This window comes from Dipodomys spectabilis, unplaced genomic scaffold, assembly GCF_019054845.1.
Source record: "Dipodomys spectabilis isolate Male_0828 unplaced genomic scaffold, ASM1905484v1 ptg000184l, whole genome shotgun sequence".
In the NCBI taxonomy this organism is placed as follows: Eukaryota; Metazoa; Chordata; class Mammalia; order Rodentia; family Heteromyidae; genus Dipodomys; species Dipodomys spectabilis.
The window spans coordinates 218,937-237,331 of NW_024870861.1; the positions used below are offsets into that span (position 1 = coordinate 218,937).

The following is an 18,395-nucleotide window of genomic DNA, read 5'->3' on the forward strand; positions in this document are numbered from 1 at the left end:
AAGACATTCAACGTCATTTGAAATAGAAGCTTTTGTTTCTATCAAATATATCTGAGAACTGACAGAATATCTTTTTAAAAGAGAAAGAGAGGGGCTGGGAAGGTGGCTCAGTGGTAGAGTGCTTGCCTTGCATGCATGAGGCCCTGGGTTCGATTCCTCAGCACCACATAAGCAGAAAAAGCTGGAAGTGGTGCTATGGCTCCAATGGTAGAGTGCTAGCCTTGAGCTGAAGAGCTGAGGGACAGCACCCAGGCCCAGAGTTCAGGCCCCATGACTGGCAAAAAGAAAAGAAAGAAAGAGAAGAAGAAACAACCTGTGAGTTCACTGCTATTCTAACACTATTATAAGAAAAACTACTTACCACATTATAAGAAACTACTAACCAGTATTGCTCATGAGCACAGATGCCAAAGTCTTCAACATGATACTAGCAAACGCAGTACAGCAGCAAATAAAATCACTTTCTGTAACCAAGACACTTGTCCCAGGAATGAAAGGATGGCTCATTAGGTGGAAACCAATCACTGTTATATTCAATTATAAAGTAAAAGACAAAAACCATATATCTGAATAGACTCTGAAACAAACATGAGAAAAATCTATCATCTTTTGTAAATAACTAACTGGATGGACAGGTAGATGGACGGACAGACAGACATATAAAAGATAGAGAGAGGAAGTTGCAGAGAGCCAGTAGCTCACATCTGTAATCTCTTAGCTACTTAGAACGAATTCTAAGGATGTGTGGCTCAAATGGTAGAATACCGGTCAAGAGTGAAAAGGTCAAACAGCTTGCACAAGGTTCTGAATTCAAGCCCTGGTACAGTCACATACACATGTGTACACACACACAAAGGGCAGATTACTAAGGATAAAGTCTAATAAAGTGTACCACAAAAGTCTAACAGCTAAAATATCCAATCATAGGGGCTGGGAATGTGGCTCAGTGGTAGAGCACTTGCCTTGCATGCATGAGGCCCTGGGTTCGATTCCTCAGCACCACATAAGCAAAAAGAAAAAAGCCGGAAGTGGTGCTGTGGCTCAAGTGGTAGAGCGCTAGCCTTGAGCTGAATTGCTGAGGGACAGCATCCAGAGTTCAGGCCCCATGACCAGACCCCCCCCAAAAAACCCAAAAAAATAAAAAATAAAATAAATAAAATATCCAATCATAAACAGCTGGAAGCCCCAACCCCAGTGCAGGAGTAAGGCAAAGGAGTTGGTGCTCACCCCTTCTGCCCAACCCTGGGCTACTGGTTCCAGTAGAGCGACCAGCAGGAAAAGAGAGCAAAAGACAGCAGACTGCAAAGAAAGATGTATTTTTCTGAGACAAGGTCTTGGTATGTAGCCCCGTCTGACCTTGAACTTACAATCCTCCTGCCCTACCCTTCTAAGTGCCGAGATTACAGCCATTTGGATCCATATCATCTTATATACAGAAAATCCCTTTAAAAAGTAAGAAAACTGTAGTAACTATAATCCCTCTGTACATCACTCCTACAATAACAAACATATTTAATAATTTTTAAAAACTACCATTAATAAACATTCAGCAAGGTTGAAGGACATACAAAAGTTAATTGTATAACAATCTATACACTAACAAGAGCTTTAAAACAAAATTAAAACAATTTCATTTACAGACAAATCAACAAATAAAAAACCACTCTTAACTAAATTCACTAAGAGTATAAAGCTCATGTTCAGAAAACTGCATAAGACTGTAAAGAACTACAAAACTAGACCAACATCTGTGATCAGGGATCAGAAGACTCACACTGGTTAAAATGTCACAACTATCCAACACAATCTACAGATTACATGCAATCTATATCAAAATCCCAGGAGTCTCTTTTTTTTCCCCAGAAATGAAAAAGCCACCTGGAGATGGTGGCTCACACCTGTAATCATAGCTACTTAGGAAGATGAGATCTGAGGATCTGCAGTTCAAAGGCAGTCTGTGCAAGACAAGTCAGTAAGACTCTTATCTCCAATTAAGACTCTTATCTCCAATTAACCACCAAAGAGCCAGAAGCAGAACTGTGGCTCACATGGTAGAGCACTAACCTTGAGCAAAAAAAGTTCAGGGACGGCACCCAGGCCCAAAGTTCAAGCCCAGGACCAGCAAACTCATGTGGCATGCCTGCATAGGTATACTTGCACATACACAAAAGGAAGGGAAGGAGGGAGGGAGGGAGGGAGGGAGGGAGGGAGGGAGGGAGGGAGGGAGGGAGGGAGGGAGGAAGGAAAGGAAGGAAAAGGCCAAACTTCCAATTCACATGGAACTACAAGGAGTCCAAGTAGTCAAATGTCTTGACAAGTAACGGTGGTTCTAGTTGAAAACTGCTACAGTGCTGGAGTATTCCACATACAGTGCTGCCTCAAGACTGCACAGATCTGAAGCAGTACGAGGCAGCCAGGAATAAGCTCACACAGGCCATCCTAACTCTACAATAACCTGGGGCTCTGACTCAGGATCTGCACTTAGGAGGCTAGGGCAGATGTCTCTCAACAGCTTCTCCTGACCTCTCCACCACCTCGTCCACATCTCTGCTTTGACTTTACGGGCTCAGCACTGATCTCCTCTCATTTCAGTGTCCTTGCTCTGACTCTATGGATAACTACACTACTTCTACTTATAACCAAGTGATCTCTCCCCCTCTTTGTCCCAAGACAGCATCATCTCAGCCCATTTCTGTGTCTGCAGAGTGGCCATGGGGTAGCACTTGCCTCCTTCTCTCTCCTGAGTTCAGCACAGCGCTCCTGAGCCTGGGCCTCCAGCTGCTGCTGTGCCTGGGTGGCCTGCTGTTGCACTTTCTCAAGCATGGCCTGCAGCTCTAGTGTACGAGCCTTCTCTGACTTCAGCTTTCGCAGTAAGTTATGGTGTCCTTGTGTCTCCTGGCGGGCACAGGCCTCCTGCACACTGCGGCTCAGCTGTTCTGTCAAGAGCCGCTCATGCTGCAAGGCCTCCAGCAGCTCCGATGAGTGACTCTTCTCAGCTTCCAGGCTCTTCTGAAGCTCGCAGAGCTGGCTCTGTTCCTGTGCCAGCAAGGCCTCACAGCGTGAACACTCAATTTGCAACTCTTTCTGCAGGTTGTCTTTGGCTGTGCGTTCGTGTTTTAATGCAACACACAGTTGACTATTTTGAGAACGTTGCTTCTCTAAAGTTATTTTTAACTCCTACATTCGTGGGGGGAAAAAATCAACAAGATAGTAAACAATGAGGAAAGTAAACAGTTTCCCTACTCAAACTTTTTTTTTTTTTTTTTTTTGTCAGTGGTGGGGCTTGAACTCTGGGCCTGAGCACTGTCCCTCAGTTCTTCAGCTCAAGGCGACCACTCTACCACTTGAGCTACAGCACCACTTCTGGTTTTCTGGTGGTTTATTGGAGATAAGAGTCTCATGGGCTTTTCTGCCCAGGCTGGCTTTGACCCTCAATCCTCAGATCTCAGTCTCCTGAGTAGCTAGGGTTACAGGCGTGCGCCATCGGCGCCCAGCTCCTACTCAAACTTCTGCTGATACATTTTCTTTTTGTGTGTTTTCCTCTAAAAGTTATTTTTAAGTAGCTGTACAAAGGAGTTGCCATTCAACTGTGTAGTGTATAAATACAATGACTCGATCAATGTCACCCGTCATCATTCCAACCATTAATTGTAACTTCTGAAATCCATCCAGTGAGTGAAAGTATGCACGAGACGTTTTCTGCATGGATAAAGTGCTATTTGGAAAGTGGTGTTGAGTATATGCAGACACATACCCTGATTCAGATATGCCCCATAAACCACAACTTCCTCGATTTTCAGTGGCTTGAGTCTATGTTGGTAGAAGATACACTCTGTAACCCATGGTTGGTGATCTATAGAACACATGGTGGACCTGCATGGCATCCAGGATCTGTGTGCCTACCACTTATCTACATTACAGACAGACCTCAGAGGCTATATATCACCCAAGGTTGCAAAGGAACCCTGTGTCTACCTCCCAGAACCAAATCTTCTAGGACCAAGAAAGCAACGCACCACGGCTAGTTGCCACAGCTATCTGCCTCACTGTGGCTCTGTCACTATATGGCACGATTTTGCCTTGTGGTAACATCTCTATCTCACCACCTCAAGTTCCTGTCACCTTGGTAGAGTACAAACTGGGCTGCCATCAACAAGTATACAAAAGAAAGGCAGGAAGGCCTGTGTCTGTTCCCAGAAGCACTGGCCAGGACAGCTCGGCCCCAAGAGCCAGTCACCTCCAAGGCCTTGGAGCTCTGGCCCTCCCACTGAAGGTGCCGCTGCCGCTCTTCCTCCCACTGGGCCTGGAGGGCTTGCTCCTTCCTGTGCTCACACTCCAGCTCCTCCAGAGCAGCCTTCAGGTCATTCTCCTTCCCATCCAGCATGGACCTGTGTAGGGATATAGACAGCATGGAAGCCCAGGTCAAGGATGGGCTTCAACAAGGTTGGAAAGCTGCTCTGCCACTCCCCCTCCTCTCTGTAGCTCTCATTCCCATACTGAAGCCCAAAGGCTCCTACAGCCAGTCATAACAAACCCAGTTCCTCTGGCAGATGATGCTGTTCAGGGTCGTACCTCAGCTGGAGGATTTCCCGCTGCATCTCACCAAGGGATTCCAACAGCCTTGCGTTCTCCTGTTTATACTCAAGCAGCTCCAACTTCAGCTCCTGCACCGTGCTCTGCTCTGCAACCAGGCGCTTCCGGACATCACTTACTTTCTCTTGTTCTTTGCCCAGGGTTTTCTGTAAGTCACTTACTATACACTTTTCCTGCTCAACTTTATATGCCAATAGTTCAACTGAGAAAAATTAAAATGTAAACAACATTATGAATCCCAAGTGCACAAAACAAATTAAGTTACAAATGAAACTGATTAGACAGATATGTGTTCCAGTGGGAGAAAGCTGACACTTCCGTGAGCTGAAGCCACGCTTGCGAGGGAGCATGCTCCTTTTTCTTTCTCACTAGGCGTCACTTTCTTGGTCAGGACATGTCCCTAAAGCCATTCCTGCACAGGTGCTGGCCAACCCCACCATATACCACTCACAGGGCAATTCAAATCCCACATGGTATCACTGACAAATTCTAAAGAACAATAGCTCCAGTTCTGTACAAACTCCCTGGAAACACAAGGACAGGGGATACGTCCCAGTGCTCACAAGGCTAGAAAAGGGCCTAAGAGAAAGAACACTACAGACTAGGTCCACAAAACATTCCCGAGTGCAGCCCAGACATGCATGCTGCACTCCAGCTCAGCACTGGCTGTTTCACTAACAAAATCCAAACATGAACACAGGTTCTTCCTCACTGACCCCATAAGCAGTGGGAACAACACAGTGCCAGGAGACAGGGCCTAATCAGCATAGAGGCAGAAGGGAGGCAAGTTGGCAAAGACAAATTCCAAACTCCAGTGCAAATGCCTAAGAGTCCCACACATATAAAGGTGAAGGCCCTTCAGACCCTGCAACCCTTAGGGGCATGCTCCCGGAGCCCTGCATCGAGGACCTAGCAGCCAGATTTTTTCAGTGTGCAGTACAGGACAGTGTCAGGGGTGGCTAGAAGGCCATACTGCACCAACTAGTGGGAGCAATGGCACCCACCTTGCCTACGAAGCTGGTGTTCCCGCTGACTCCCGCGGGCCTCTGAACTCGTCAGTGCTGTGCATAACTGCTGCAGTTTCTCCTGGTTCTGCAGGTGCGTCATGCGCAGCTGAGCCCGAAGGGCCTGGATCTCGGACAACAGGCTGCTCCTATCTGGTGGGAAAAGGTGTTCCTGGGGCTTCTCCTTCAGGTCCCCCTGTGGATGGAGAGCAGCAGACTCTGTGTGATGCACTGGAGGGCAGGTGCTAGGGCTAGGAACACAACCTATGCCACATAGTCCACCTTCCCAAACCCAAGCTTCCAGTGAGACTAGAACATTTTGTATGTGGTGTGAACATACAGCATGGTGCACAACAGTCCAGGGATTTAGCTACAGGCCTGACACCTCACCCACAACTCAAACTCCTTGTCTGGTGTCTGAGGGAAGTAATGTACATGGGATTTCTGGTGACCTTTGTGTGGTGTACTCAGCAGCCCAGGCAGCCCATGGTCACTGAGAGACAGGTTCCAAGGAGGATCTGCAGAGCTCGTCAGAGCTCACAAATAAAAATACTGCATTAGCTGAGCGCTGGTGGCTCATGCTTGTAATCCTAGCTACTCAGGAGGCTTGAGATCTGAGGATCACGGTTCAAAGCCGGCCCGACAGGAAAGTCCGTGAGACTCTATCTCCAATAAACCACTAGAAAATCGGAAGTGGCGCTGTAGCTCAAGCAGTAGAGCGCTTGCCTTGAGCTGAAGAGCACAGGGACAGCGCCCAAGCCCATAGTTCAAGCCCCACAACGGACAAAACAAAAACAAAAAACAAAAACCTGTATTACACTAGGTTTCCTTAACCACTTGTAACCACATTCCAAGGTTAAGAAGAGTATGTGACCCCAAATTCACACATGAAATATTCTCTTATCTTCTCTAGAAGAGCCAGGCTCCTGTCAGGAAAATCAAGGCCTAGACAGAGCGGTTACTCACTTGTTCTTGGATAATCTTCTCCAGCCTCTTGAAAAGGGAACTGTAATCTTGCAGGTCTGAGCTGCAAGATCTGGGCTTCAGCTCTTTCTCAAACGCCTCTTGCACAGCCTGCAAAAGCCCACCACTCCAGGCAAGGCAGGTGTCAGAAGGTTCCTGCAAAGGCCAAACAAGGACTTCAGTGCCAGGCTGGTGTGGCTCAGTGGTGAAGGCTTGCTAAGCACATAAAATCTGCTTCACTTCCAGCACCACAAAAGCAGACAGGCTGGGTAATCCTAGCTACCCAGGAGGCTGAGATCAGGCGAATCAAAGTTTGTCAGCAGAGGCAAAAAATTTGTAAATCCAATCTCAATTTTTTAGAAACAAGCTGAGTATGGCGATTTCAATCAACTTTTTAGAAAAAAAGCTCTGTGTGATGGCATGTGTCTGCTGTACATGAAAAACACTAATAGGAAGGTCAAAGCTGGCCAGGGGCAAAAGCAAGACCCCATGCAAGAAATCATAAAAGCTAATGATGGAGGCATGGCTCAAGCAGTAGAGTACCAGCCTAACAAATACAAGTCTCTGAGTTCAAACTCCAATACCAAAAAAGAATCAAGAAAAAAACAAACCAGCACCCCACCAGCATACCCTACAAATCCCGTGGACTGAATGTGTCCCCGACAGTCACTGTCCTAGGAACCCAAGGCCTCCTTAGAGCTCAGTGTGGTCACAGCTAGGCTCTGACCCCAGGGGGCGAGAGCTTTAACTATGAGAAGGTAGAGGCCCCACAGTGCCTTTTCTGATGCAGTGAGGAGGAGGACACCTCACCAGAGTTGAACTATGCTGGGCCCGGATCTGAATCCCAGCCTCCAGATCAGTCAGAAGTAAATGTCTTTTGTTTAAGTTGTCTAATTTTGATGCCTTGTCATGGCAGAAGAAGAGGCAAATGGGCACCCAGCACCATGCAGGATGAACAAGGCAAATGCTACTGCCACAGAAAGTGCCACAAGAAAGAAGATAGTGAAATGAGGCCAAAAGAGATACTAGAAAACATCTCTCCTTTTCCTCCTACTGCTATCCTGTGAGGACCTGGTCTAGAGAGGCCCAAGGCTAACTACGCCTGTTGCACTGAGTAGCTGGAAACCTCCAAAGGCCATGACCAGAAGCTAATGTGTAACAGCTCAAGGACCCGGTGGCATGACCACAGCACAAGCAAATCCTAGGGGCCTGCATGCACAACTGTTTTCAGTGAGTGGCTGCTTACTCATAAACCACTAGAGCAAGCCTGAGGGCAAGTGATGAAGGAGATGGAGTGTGCCCGGAGTGTCAACCACATGTGGCACATTCCAAGAAGAATACAACCTTTCTCTCCTAATGGGATACTTCCAGCCCAGTAAGAAGCAGCAGATGTAAGGAATGGAGCAGTAGGGATGAAGAGAGGGTGGGTGGCATGAGGCCCAGCCAAAGTCTACTAGGGTCCTGATGTCCACTTCATATCGTCTGGCCCCTGGACACTCGGAGAAGGTAAGCAGAAGAGGAGGAAGGCCAGGGCCAAGGAAGTCTGGTTTGGAAGGAGATGGTGCTGCAGGAGGGATCGCAGGGCTAATGTCACAGTTGAGTCGGCACCTACAAAGCTGAATGACCAGGCCACCATGGCAGTGTGTACTTCCTGGCTCCTGACAAGCACCCTAGAAGTCCTACTGACACCTGAAGTGCATCCAGATCACACAGCTGGGTCTCCTCCTCAGTTCCCTGTAACTGCACTGCATGAACCCTGTGCCTGTGCACAGCCATCGTTGTTAGTGCCTGCACATCTCTGGAAAGAGGCTCGTGATGTGCAAATAAAGCTGAATTTTCAGAGAACATGGGATATGGCTTACCATGTCCAAGTCCCCGGGTGCCATTCCAGTACAACCAACAAACAAAAACTGCGTAAGTATTTTTTTTCACTTCTGGAAGGAGTAATGTCCAGTGTTGAGACAGGGTCTCACGGTGTGGCCCAGGTTGGCCACAGACTCTGGATCCTAGTGACTCAGCTTCCTGAGAACAAGGATTGTATGATGGGTCACCACTATGGGCTTTTCTCATAAACTCAGTTCCATACCTTTTCTTCTTTCTCAGGTGCTAACTCCAGCAGCCCCTGCCTCTCCCTCAAGCAGTCATCCAGAAGGGCACGTGGTTCGCCCCGGCTCAGAGCTCTGGGGAGCTCTTGGTTCTCTGACAAGGCCAGTATCTGATGGCTCTCGTCAAACACCATCTGCAGCAAAGCCTACAGCAGGGAAGAACATGTCAGGAAGGGGGAGACCAGCCTGAAGTCTATGTACTACTGTGCCACCACTACTCTGGGAGCTGACACCCAGGGGGGTCTTGTCAAACCCATGGCTGTGGTCAGATACTCTGGCAGAAATAGGCTGCCAGGCACTTGCAGGAAGGTACCAACCAACTACCTTTGCCCTAACTCCAAGGTCTTCAAACTTTCCTACTGCACTGTCACAGACAAAGAAATCAAGCTGGACAGGGTGACTCCAAGAACAGCCCCATAACTGACTCCACTCTCTACTGCTCGTTCAAGGGGAACGTTCTTCTACATCTAGACTAAACCTCAGGCAGGGCTTCTCAGGCCTGCTATGGTCATGTCACAAGGAGATTCAGCATTCTTGGTCCACCTAAGTAAAATGAGGGGGATCCTTAACAGCAACTTGAGTGCTTATGAATGCAACCTGGCTGATACGCCAATGACCAACTACAAAGTGAAGGTGCCTGGGCAGATGTGGGGCCCAGACAGAACTTCCCCTGGCCTACAGGTCTGTGACTACAATGCAGCCTCTTCCACCCTGACTCTGGAAAGCATCTGTCCGTGGGGATGAGCAGTGAGGTGCCAGGAGCTGGTGCAGAGCCAGCAGAGCTCAGAGCAAACACTGCCAGAGCTGCAAATAAAGGGTCATGTTGATGATGCGTTCAGCCTAAAAACAGTTCCAAATCAGGAAAACTCAAAATTAAGCAATGACAAAACCTATGATACAGTTAACCTAAAAAGTAATTTTGTGTGTTGTGTTTTCCTGGGGCCTGAACTCAAAGCTTTATGATCTTGCTCTGCTTTATCACAGAGAGATGGCACACCACCACGTGAGCCACATCTCCAGTTCTGACTCTTTTCTGCTTAACTGGAGATAAGAGTCTCCGAGATTTGTCTGCATGGGTTGGCTCCAAACCGCAAACCTCCGAACACAGCCTCCCAAGTAGCTATGATTATTATACACATGAGCCACTGGCATTTGACTTAAAAAATATTAATAATGGAAGTGGCGCTGTGGCTCAAGCGGTAGAGCGCTCGCCTTGAGCTGAAGAGTGCAGGGATAGCGCCCAAGCCCAGAGTTCACGCCCCATAACCGACCAGAAAAAAAAAAAGAAAAAAAGAATTCAACGTGTGCTGGGCGTGGGTGGCTCACAGCTATAATCCTACTTAGGAGGCTGAGACCTGAGGATCTCAGTTCAAAGCCAGCCCCACCAGGAGAGTCCATGAGACTCTGATCTCCAATTAACCACCACAAAAAAAAATTAATAATACTAATATTAAGAAGCTAGAAACCAAACTACTATACTTATTTTAAAGATGATTTGGCAATTCAAAGGTTTTCCTTTAAAAAGAACATATCTATTGTTGGTGATGGGTGTTTGTTTCTGATTTTAAGGGGAACAGAAGAAGGGTGAACAAATGCAGTCATGGTATTAAGTATACACTATGTAGAATATGACTTTTGCAACTTGGGGGCAGAAATGAGAGGGGGAGCCAGATGCCAATGGCTCACACCTGTCATCCTAGCTACTCAGGAGATTGAGATCTAAGGATCACAGTTCATAGCCAGCCTGAGCATTAAGTCATTAAGTCCCATACTGTGATGGCGAGCCCCGCCAACAGTACCTTCTCTGTCTAGAAACACTTACATACAGCATAAAATCAGCCCCTTCCTGGAACTAACAGAGCTGTCAGTGCAGGACCTGAGCACCTTCATTTGGCACAGAACACATGGTATGTAGTGTATGTGGTGGCCACTCTGCTCCCAGCAACCCTTACCTTCACATGCTTCCCGTGGACCTCCTTCTCCTTCATTGTTCCTAGTGGCTGTGGGGACCCTTCAAAGTTGAGAGCAGCAGCAACAGAGCCAGCAGTGAGATCCTCAGGTCCTACTGAGCCTGGTGTCAGTATCACATCAGTACCTGGGTCATCACCTGAGAGCACACAGAGTTAAGGGCTAAAACATCCAGTTCTAACTGCTCCTTCAAGTGAAAAAAATTACCTTATGAAATATGAATTACATGAGGATGACCCACGCTAAGTGAGGAAAACTTACTTTGCATATTCACTGTAAATACCTATGACAAACACCAGGGGTGTACCTTACACAGGTACAGCTGTGCACCCCACCAGTAGCTAACCCTGAGCAGACAAGCACTCAAGAGCAGCCAGGCTGCACAGGGCCCATGAACTTCACATCCAACGAAGGGTGAACAAAAGATCAGCAGGCAGACAGAGGGCACTGACTACCAAGGGAAGCTGGAAACAGCAGGATGACAGCAACATCTGGTCCAGAAAAGGTGAATGTGAGATGGGAACATGAAAATCCCTGAACACAATCCAGAACACCTGGACACTGGACAACTTTGTCTGATAAGTCAGGCCTCAAAACTCTCAGGAGAACATAAGGCCACATACAACAAGGGGTGGTTTCCAGGGGAAAGGCTCCACACCACCTCCGAGAGCAGCTCCAGACCAGGTAGGCAGTGAACCCATCCAAGGATAAGGTCCTGCTACGAGGAAAGGCAAGTCTATATCCTCGCAAAGGAAAAGAAAGTAAAGAGACCACAGAGAAGACATAAGGTACAGAAAACACAAGGAAGAAAAATTAAAAAATAGTCAAAACACAACTTCAAAGAAATAGGGAGGACATCATTCATAAAACAAAAATAAAGAAAAGCGCAGCTTGGGAGTAATGAAGTAAGAAGGTCAGGTCTGGCCGGTGCTATACTGGCCACATGATGGATGGGAGGGTCTGGCGTCTTGTCTTCATGCTGGGGGAAGAAAACCCCTGCCCACGACCTGCCTCCCAGGCAATGGGTGTGCCCAAGGGACGGGCACTTGGCTGATAGGTTACTGACTCTGTCAGTTCAGTGCCTGGGACTGGGAATTTCCTGAGGATCTGCCCCCTGCGTGGACCTATTTAGGCCCGGACCAGCCTGGCCGCCAGGGCCATGCCACATGTGTCTCTGTGATCGTGTCCTGTGTCCTGTCTCCTGGCTCGTCTCCAGTCATCATGGCGTCCCAACTCAGCTCTCCATTGAAGCTGAATTGGCTTGTTGGTATTGTTTTTGTTCTCTCTTTCCTCTGTAGCATGTTTCCTAGCTGTGTTATGTGTATTTAGGGGCTGCAGGCCTTTGTAACAACGGGCAGCCTGCAGCCTATTAACTGTATAATAAAGACTCCAATATTCTATCTTTCAAAATGTGGCTTCTGGGACAATTCACCCTACAACAGTAAGGGGCATGCTCAGGAACTCAAAGTGGAAGAGGAGACATGCAACTGTTCAGCACAAAGGTCAGGAAATGAAGTTCAAAAAACAAAATGGAAAAAAAAAGAAACTAAAACAAAAACAAGGTGGAAGAGAGAGAAAAAGAAAAAATAAACCAGTCCAAGAGTACAAATATTTCATGAACAAGAACTAGGAAGAGAAGAGAGAAAACCACGGGGAAATGATCTAAAGGTTAATAAAGAGGAGGTTCTTGACACACTCCACCCTGACCAGAAAGGTTACCACAGGTCAAAAAGAACAAGCGGGCAAGGCAATACTCCACAGCCAAGACCCAGTAGTCTATACCAAGACCAAACAATCAAGAGAATGTTCTCAGAACACTTTCTCCAGAAGCCTCTGGGTATTATGCTTCATTAAGATAAAGGACCAATAAGAAGGGACAAGGGGCCGGGCACTGGTGGCCCATGCCTGTAATCCTAGCTACTCAAAGACGCTGAGATCTAGGATCACGGTTCAAAGCCAGCCCAGGCAGGAAAGTCCGTGAGACTCTTATGTCCAATTAACCACCAGAGAACCCCGGAAGTGGTGCTGTGACTCAAGTGGTAGAGTGCTCACCTTGAACTGAAGCGCTCATGGGCAGCACCCAGGCCCTGAGTTCAAGGCCCATGACAAAAAAAAAAAGGGGGATTAGGGGTCCAATGGAGTGTCCACAAAAGATGAGCAGGCAGAGAACCTGCTTTGATGACTTAAATTGAGTAGGTAAACACAATGGCACACGAGAAAACACCTTTAAGTGGTGGAGAGAACATGCACACGCCACTCCGCTGGGGATGGAGGACACAATGTATATACAGGCCATAGTAGAATGACAAGGAAATGGAAACATGTGGAGCTCACTACTACAGTGTCCACACATTATTTTATACCCTATGTGTGGTATGAAAATCAACCAGAATCTAGAATCAAACATAGATTCCCCATGGAGCAGCAACCCAACTGAGTCAGGGACTGACAAAAGCTGCTCATGGAATGACACATGCAGAGCCCTCAGCTGCTCAAGCCACATGCTCAGAACTTGAAGTAAAAGACAAAACAAATAGTTGCTAGTAAATGAAGGTGTGGCTCAATTAGTAAGAGCATCAGCCTTGAGAAAAAAAGCCAAGTGAGAGCGCAAGGCCCTGAGTTCAAGCCCCACTACCAACAACACACACACACACACACACACACACACACACACACACACACACACACACACACACACACAAAGTTGCTAGCATGATGGTACATGCCTGTATTCACAGTATTAGGTAAAATATCAGTAGTTTGAGGCCAGCCTGGGTTAGTTACATAGGGAGACCCTGCCTCAAAAAAACAAAAAATTGCTGGCATTAGCATTTTGCAAACTTTAGATTTCTAATAAATTATATCTCACTATGATCTCACACTCAAAAATCACTAAAAGTGGCAATGACTTAAAAAAACAAACAAACCAAACAAGAAAAGAAACCCAAGTGCTGACTTGGAGAAAGGAAACTATTACAGAATAAATTAATAAAATTTAACAACCAAACAAATCCAACAAGAACCTTTACAGAGACCAAGACCAACAGCTAAGAAATCGAGAACTTCTACATGGTCTCCAAGTATCTCCCACAGGTGTCCACCTCATGAAAAAATAAAAAAACTAAACATCTAGCAGACTTAACTGTAGCCACGAGGCCCACTCTAACCCCTCATACCTCTGACAATGAAGCACCCCATTTACATGACCTGCACAACATACCAGATAGACGCCTGCTAAGTATCCTACTTCAAACCACTGCCCCTGCTCTTCATGAATGTCATTACTCTTTAAACCCAGGGAGGACACAGGAAACACTCCAAAAGATGGGAGGAGCAGAGACACATCATATACTTATGATCCAGGTACCCCTCTGCCTGCCCTATACCAAATGCCACTTGTAAACTGAGATGACACTGTAAGCTGGAAGGACATTACTGGGATAATCACACAATCTGAGTACCCCCATCCGGCCTTGGCTCAACGTGAACTCCTGGTGCAGAACACTGCTAGACACGTATTCCATGAAACACACAGTGCTATGAGGTCTACAACCTCTGAGCACAGGAAGGGGACACAGTGCACGTGAAGGAATTTCTTATATCATCCTGTACTCTAGAATTGATTGCCAAAAGAAAAAATAACTCACTGTTTCCACTCCCATTGCTTCTTTTTTCTAACCCGAGAGGAGGGGATCTTAATGGTTCTTGAGAATCAAACGATGTTATGACAAAGTCTTCAACGTCCTTTTCCTATTTAGATAGGCAGACTTTTAGATGGTTACAAAATAGTAACATCACATCACAGAGCCAAACTTTTCAGATGGTAATTTTCTAAGGCCAAAATTTAACATCTTCCCATAAGGAACCCAGCTCACAGCATTCAGAACTTGTGAACAGGCTGAGGTCATATGCTTCCAACTACTTAACCTGAAATACCACTGCACTTTAGGAATATTTTATATATTAGCCATTAGCAAACATCCTAAGATTCTATGATACCACATGTATGGATCCCTAGATAACATGTACCCCCAAAATTACTTATTTTATCTTGCTTAAGATATATACATTGTTCAAATTAATGCTAGGGAAAAATAACTGAAGTGATCTTAAAATTAATCAGCATCATATAAAAAAAAAATCTGAGGGGTTGGGATGGTGGCTCAGTGGTAGAGCGCTTGCCTTGCATGCCTGAGGCCCTGGGTTTGATTCCTCAGTACCACATAAGCAAAAAGAAAAAAAAAAAAGCCAGAAGTGGCGCTGTGGCTCAAGTGGTAGAGCGCTAGCCTTGAGCTGAAGAGCTGAGGGACAGTGCCCAGGCCCAGAGTTCAGGCCCACGACCGGACCCAAAAAAAAAAAAAAATCTGAGCCTGGAGCCAGTGGCTCACGCCTATAATCCTAGCTACTCAGGAGGCTGAGATCTGAGGATCTCGGATCAAAGCCAGCCCGGGCAGAAAAGTCCATGAGACTCTTATCTCCAATAAACCACCAGAAAACCGGAAGTGGCGCTGTAGCTCAAGTGGTAGAGCACTAGCCTTGAGCTGAAGAGCTGAGGGACAGCACTCAGGCCCATAGTTCAAGCCCCACGACCGACCCAAAAAAAAAAAATCTGTGGCACATGAAGTATTTATGAAAATAAACTAAAAAACATTCTAGAGAAAGAATCTTTCTGCATATTACACCCCAACAATGAATATTTGACTGCACTACTCAGAATCTGCACCAGGTAACCAACACCAGGATGAGTTTCTAAGAAGGGCTACTACACCTTTCGTTTTAGACATGACTGAAGTCAGCTATGGCACTGCCTGCATCCCTAAGAAAGCCAGTCCCTCCAGGGACTGGGAGGCACCTGGCTGACAGGTGAGCCAACAATGGTGCTGCTGTGAGGCAAATGCACAGGAACTCCAGCCAGCACCTGGGTGTTGTAGAGAAGTCACCTACCGGGGCTGTCTCTCCATGGTGATGCTCAGCCGACACAGCTGCTGTCCTCTGTGGGCTCACTCCTGGGTAACAAAGCAGCTCTGAAGCATGGGCCCCCATTGGTGAGTCCATCCAGTCTTTTGGGGTGGTGTCAGCGCTGCGCAGGCTCATGGCCCCTGAGCAGGGCGTCAGGGGTAGGCTGAGCTGAGGCTCTAGGGTAGAGTCCTTCCGGAGGACTTCAGGAGAGCTCCAAGAAGACAGGTCCGCGGGCCTCACTGGGTGCTTCTGGGGCTCAGCCTCCTCAGTGTGGAGGAGGGAGCTTCTGTGTATGCTGGTTTGTGAGGAAACAGGCCCATCTTGTAATGCTAGATTTTCTTGAGTGGGAAAAGCTGGGATTTTACTGTCTACCAAAAAATCTCTATTTTTATTTCCACCAAGGAGATCCTGTGTGGATTTATCAAAATCAAACATGTCAACAGGAGGCAACCCATCTGTTTCTTCGCCATTATGGAAGCCATCATCTGAACCATTTTCTAACAGGTATGGCAATGTTGAGCACTGCTGGAATTTAGGAGGCTCAGTGTCGATGTCCTGGAAGGCCATAGAACATACCAGTTGGTTCAGTTTTTCCTGAAGTTGTTTCACTTGAGCAATGAGGCTGACTTTATGCAGCTGACAATCTTCTACTTGCTTTTCCTTACCCTGTAAGTGGGGAGAATATGGACAGTGCGAAACAGCAAAATGTAAGGTGCTTTACCCTGCCTAGTGGTGACGGTGAGCTGAATTCAGAAAGCACGTATGGGTGAGGGGCCAGGATGAAGACCTGGTAACCCTCTAGGCACTGAACATTCCAGGTCAGAACCAAGAGCTAATGACCCATGCCTAAAAATCTCAGGAGGTTAAAACCTGAGGATCAAAGTTCAAAGCTAGCCCAAGAAGACAAATCCAAGAAACTCTTCTCTCCAATTAGCCATCAAAAGACTGGAACTGGAGGTATAGCTAAGTGGTGGAACCCCACTTGGGAGTGAAAAGGCAGCACTCGTGGTCCTAGAACCTGTGCACATGCACGCACACAAGCACGCACGCACACACAGACAGGAGTTAGTTGTAGCCTCTGTAACAAATGTCTGTTACTTGCCATCTGAGAATCCGGTTCTGCTTGTGGCACCACAGGGTCAGCTCCCCAGCGTTGTAAACATGGCCCCCTTGACCCCATGAGGGCAGGAGGGACTGCACAGACCGCACTGCCTCCTGAGTGCTCAGCGGGCACTCAAAACAGACTCACACATGTTCTTTCACAAAGGCAGCCCAGATCCACATGTTGCTCTTAGCATAGGTCTGGGCACTACAGACTTCAAAACCTGCAAATGCTGCCTTTGCCTTCTTGCTAAATCGGAATCCTATCATAATCTAAGGATGGTGAAGTATAACTTTCTTCCCAAGAAAAGTAAAAATATGGGGGGTAGGGGAGATCCTGAGGGTCAAAAAATAATCTGAAGCCTTCAAAGTCATTCTTGCCAGGGACAACAGTCCTGAGCCAGGGTAGAGCATGACTATAGTTCAATCCTAACATGAAAAACACCTGGCTGCTGAGACTGGGAGAAATGTGTCCTTAAATAAAGCATGCAGGAGATCTCAGACAGAAGCATTAGTACAGCAGGGCAAGTGGACTCAGAGAACAAGCAGCTATATGCAGCCCTCAGCAAAGCAAGTCTCTTCTCCGATGTCCACTCCCTTCTGCCCCTGCCTCATACTGAGCCCTGGCCCTCTTGGGATGGGCAGGGCTCCCACATTATTCCTGCAACATATATTCACACACACCCTCCCAAGCCTACAGACCTGCAACCCTTCTGGCATCCAGCTGCTGTCATCCATGTTCAAGCACATCTCACTTTTCACCAAGAGCAGCTCTGCTTCCAGCTGCCTCTGGCACACTGTGAGCACCGAGATCATATTTTCTGCTTTGTGGAGACCGGAGTCCTTTGGTGACACCAGTACTTCAGCAGGCTGCACATTGTCCTTGATCAGGAGAAATGGTAAGGATGCTTATAAAGCTAGAGCCAGATGCTGCTCAACTATCCCTCAGAGCACTGAAGTACTGCCTATCAACAGAGACATCAGAAGAAAGGCACCCTGGCCTCTGCTTACAGCCAACTACTGGGTAGCAAGTACAACAGGCTGTAGACCACCTGCAGTGGGATGACCAGAGATTTGGGGGCATCTGGGAAAGGATGCTGACAGAGCAGCTAATCCCCAAAGTGTTACTCAAAAGCAAACTAGAATATTTTTTGAAGTAATTCAATTCTGTTCCAAACTGAGATGAGCTTAGAACAGTTTTCATGGGAAATGCTTATTAAAAGAACAACAAAAAAATAAATTAAAAATAAATAAAAGAACCACAGAGGGAAATCTATGCCAAGTAGCCTTTGCCACTGTACAGTCACCACAGCATTAAAGGAGGAGTCGTTTTAAAAGCTTAACTGACTTAAAATAATCTTTTTTTTTTTTTTCCTTTTGCTGGTCCTGGGCTTGAACTTTGGGCTAGGCACTGTCCCTGAGCTCCTTTTTGTTCAATGATAGTACTCTACCATTTGAGCCACAGTGTCACTTTTTTTTCCCCCAGCTTTTTCTGTGATTAATTGGAGATAAGTCTCAGACTTTCCTGCCATGGCTGGCTTTGAACCAAGACCCTCAGATCTCAGCCTCCTGAGTAGCCAGGATTACAGGCTAAAATAATAATTTCAAAGCTGTACAACATAAACCAAGTCTGATTCTCTGGGAATTCCAGAGCAGGTTCAAATTCTTTGCTCTCTTCTCTGCCCTGTCAAGATCGCCCAAT

General features: G+C 46.8%; 1 protein-coding gene across 4 annotated transcripts in view; it reads right to left on the bottom strand.

The window, feature by feature from the left end:
- The window catches only part of Pcnt (pericentrin), a 101,955-nt gene that overhangs the window by 18,213 nt on the left and 65,347 nt on the right, over positions 1–18,395 (bottom strand). For all 4 annotated transcript variants that reach the window (XR_006149893.1, XM_042695292.1, XM_042695291.1 and 1 more), the window contains 10 exons: positions 17,396–17,575; positions 15,578–16,258; positions 14,281–14,383; positions 10,618–10,772; positions 8,647–8,811; positions 6,564–6,716; positions 5,598–5,793; positions 4,573–4,795; positions 4,238–4,388; positions 2,728–3,177 (listed from right to left, as the gene is read on the bottom strand). Coding sequence is in view for 3 of the 4 variants with exons in the window: in XM_042695292.1 (XP_042551226.1) it covers positions 2,728–3,177; positions 4,238–4,388; positions 4,573–4,795; positions 5,598–5,793; positions 6,564–6,716; positions 8,647–8,811; positions 10,618–10,772; positions 14,281–14,383; positions 15,578–16,258; positions 17,396–17,575 (2,457 nt within the window). In the remaining variant the exon portion in view is untranslated. The remainder of the gene's footprint in view (positions 1–2,727; positions 3,178–4,237; positions 4,389–4,572; positions 4,796–5,597; positions 5,794–6,563; positions 6,717–8,646; positions 8,812–10,617; positions 10,773–14,280; positions 14,384–15,577; positions 16,259–17,395; positions 17,576–18,395) is intronic.